Raw genomic sequence first — 3,092 nt, 5'->3', positions numbered from 1 at the left:
AAACATGCACAGAGGAGAAGAAATTTTTGAAAAATCTTTAATGAAACGACGATAAAAATCTGTATGCCCCAAGAAACTGCGAATGCCCTTGACGGATGTCGGTGGGGGCAAATTTTCAATCGCCTCAACCTTTACTTTGTCTACCTGCAATCCATTTTTGGACACATTGTGCCCCAAGACTATACCTTCACGTACCATGAAATGGCACTTTTCCCAGTTTAGCACCAGGTTTGTCTCTTCACACCTAGCAAGCACTTTATCAAGGTTTATTAAACAATTATCAAAAGAACACCCAAACACAGAAAAGTAATCCATGAACACTTCTACAAATCTATCAACCATGTCAGTAAAAATAGCCATCATACACCTTTGAAAAGTTGCAGGTGCATTACAGAGACTAAATGGCATTCTCTTGAACGCATAGGTGCCATAGGGACATGTAAATGTGGTCTTCTCTTGGTCCTCTAGGGCTATAGCAATCTGATTATACCCCTAATATCCATCTAGGAAACAATAGTATTCCTGTCCTGCTAATCTATCAAGCATTTGGTCAATAAAGAGGAAGGGAAAGTGGTCCTTGCAGGTGGCATTGTTTAATTTTCTATAATCTATGCAAATTCTCCACCCAGTCACGGTTCTTGTGGGAATCAAGTCATTATTTTCATTAACAACTACAGTTATCCCCCCTTCTTAGGCACATATTGGACGGGGCTTACCTATTTGCTATAAGAGATTGGAAATACAATACCTGTATCAAGCCACTTAATCACTTCTTTTCTTACCACCTCTTTCATGATTAGATTTAGGCGGCGTTGTTGCTCTACACTTGACTTGTGTCAATCCTCCATGAGAATTTTATGCATGCAGAAAGCTAGACTAATGCCTCTAATGTTAGACATCATCCACCCAATGGCTCACTTGTGCTCACGTAGCACTTCTCAATAGCTTTTCTTCCTGCAATTTAGACAAGTCAGAGGAAACAATAACAGGTAAAGTGTCAGAACCACCCAAATAAGCATATTGAATGTGAGGGGGCAAGGATTTAAGTTCCAATTTTGGAGCTTCTTCAATCAACGGTTTTGGAGGAGGCCTACTTGGCCTATTCGTGGGCTCAAAGGGGTTTAATCCCTGCATGTAAGCACATGCTGCACCTAGGATATGCATCATCTCCTCAACCTCATCATCAATCTCCAAGCTATCGAACAACATGAGTGCTTTCTCTAGAGAATCGTCTAGATATACACTCGTGTCATTATGCTGCTCATCCACCTCCACAACAAATATTATAGAGAGCTCCTCATAATGGTGGGGAAATTGGATTTCCTTGTAGATATTAAAAATTGCTTCCTCGTTGTCCACCCGCATAATCATTTTTCCCTCTCTTACTTTAATAATTGCATCACCTATAGCCAAGAGAGGCCATCCAAATATGATTGGAACTTGTTCATCAGCCTCATAATCTAGGATAATAAAGTCCGTTGGGAGGGTAAATTTCCTAATTTGTAGCAACACATCTTCAATCACTTCTTCAGGGTAGGCTATGGACCTATCAGCTAGTTACAACATCATAGTGGCTGGTCTTGGAATTTCCAGACCCAATTTCTTGAACAAGGACAAGGGCATCGAATTTATGCTCGCCCCCAAATCACAAAGAACACGCCCCACATCGATATTACCAATTCGCACAGGGATGGTGAAATGGCTAGGATCCTAAACTTTTGAGGAAGATTGTGTTGGACCTGTGAAGTGCACTCTTCAGTAAGTGTGACTGTCTCGAATTCAGTCAATCTCCTCTCTTGAGCCACTATATCTTTTATGTACTTAGCATACTTTTGAATTTCGCGAAGTACATCTACCAATGGAATATTCAATTGAACCTGGATCAACATAGAGAGAAATTTGTTGAACATGCGATTATCATTCTTCTTCTGCAATTTTTGGTGGAAAGGTGGTGGTGGCCTTGCAACATTCACTGGCTCTGAACTTGCATCATATTTATTTAACTCATGTGTTGCTTTAGGAAGCAATTCCCCTTTAGGTATAGGCTTGTCCTTTCCCTTCTTTTTCACTTCTTCTAATTCCCTTTCATTTCTGAGTGTAACTACATTAACTTTAGGGTTATTCTCTGTATCACTGGGAAGAGCGCCTGCAGGTCTAGTAATTTGATTTGATGCCAACTGCCCCATTTATCTCTCAAGATTTCTGAAATCGGTCCTGAGTTGTTGATTGTCAAGAAACAACTTCTTCAACAAGTCATTCGTACTCTTTTCTATTTGCTGGGGTGGCTTCTGAGGTTGATTAAAATTTCCTTGGGGCCTATAATGATTCTGAGTTGGCTGATTTCTACCCCATCTCCTTTCCAATTCCGAGTCAAGATTCATCTTCGATGTCTCATCTAGCCCATCAACGAAAGTATGACCCAACACCTCATCCGTTTGACAATGATGCAGGCAGTCTCTGAGTAGCTTCTTGTATCTTTCCCAAGCTTGACGAATAGTCTCGCCATCCCATTGTTGGAACCCAATAATCTGGTTCCTCAGCGACTTTGTCTTCTTAGTGGGGAAAAACTTGGTTAAGAATTTCCTTGATAGATCATCCCAAGTGTGGATTGAGTTCGTGGGCTCCTTTTTCAACCATTCCTTAGCTTCCTGCAGTAGTGAAAAGGGAAACAGTGTGAGCCTGACATAGTCCTTGGAAACGTTCGGATAATTGTAAGTGTCCGTAATTTCCAGGAAGTTCTGAATGTGCCTATGCGGGTCTTCATGAGATAGACCCACATGTTGTCCTGTGGACTGAATTAGCTGTACCATGTACTAGTTGAGTTCAAAGTGACCCGTGATATCAGACTTTACAATAGCCTGAGTCATATTAGCAAGATTGAGCCTTGCGGCTTCAATCACCGGACGCTCTTCATTCCCTGCCATCTCTATGGGCTGTGGTTGAACTATGATGTCCAACTCTCTTTCTATTCTAGTTCTAGCTTCGACTTCCCTTCTTACTCTGTGAAGTGTTCATTCAATTTCAAGATCAAGAGGAAGGAGATTGTTTGTGCTTCTACTCCTCCGCATTCAAGAGAACAACATGTGTTAACA

General features: G+C 41.2%; 1 protein-coding gene across 1 annotated transcript; it reads right to left on the bottom strand.

Annotated features, from left to right (window-relative positions):
* Nucleotides 1-924: 924 nt before the first annotated feature.
* Nucleotides 925-2,186, bottom strand: LOC138898815 (uncharacterized). Its single transcript, XM_070184920.1, has 2 exons — nucleotides 1,687-2,186; nucleotides 925-1,495 (listed from the first exon to the last, which is right to left on the bottom strand). Exons 1-2 carry the CDS (start codon nucleotides 2,184-2,186, stop codon nucleotides 925-927), a joined length of 1,071 nt encoding a protein of 356 aa, XP_070041021.1.
* Between the last annotated feature and the right edge of the window lie 906 nt (nucleotides 2,187-3,092).

Source organism: Nicotiana tomentosiformis, chromosome 9, assembly GCF_000390325.3.
Source record: "Nicotiana tomentosiformis chromosome 9, ASM39032v3, whole genome shotgun sequence".
Taxonomy (NCBI): domain Eukaryota; kingdom Viridiplantae; phylum Streptophyta; class Magnoliopsida; order Solanales; family Solanaceae; genus Nicotiana; species Nicotiana tomentosiformis.
This window is presented reverse-complemented; position numbering and strand designations above follow the sequence as displayed.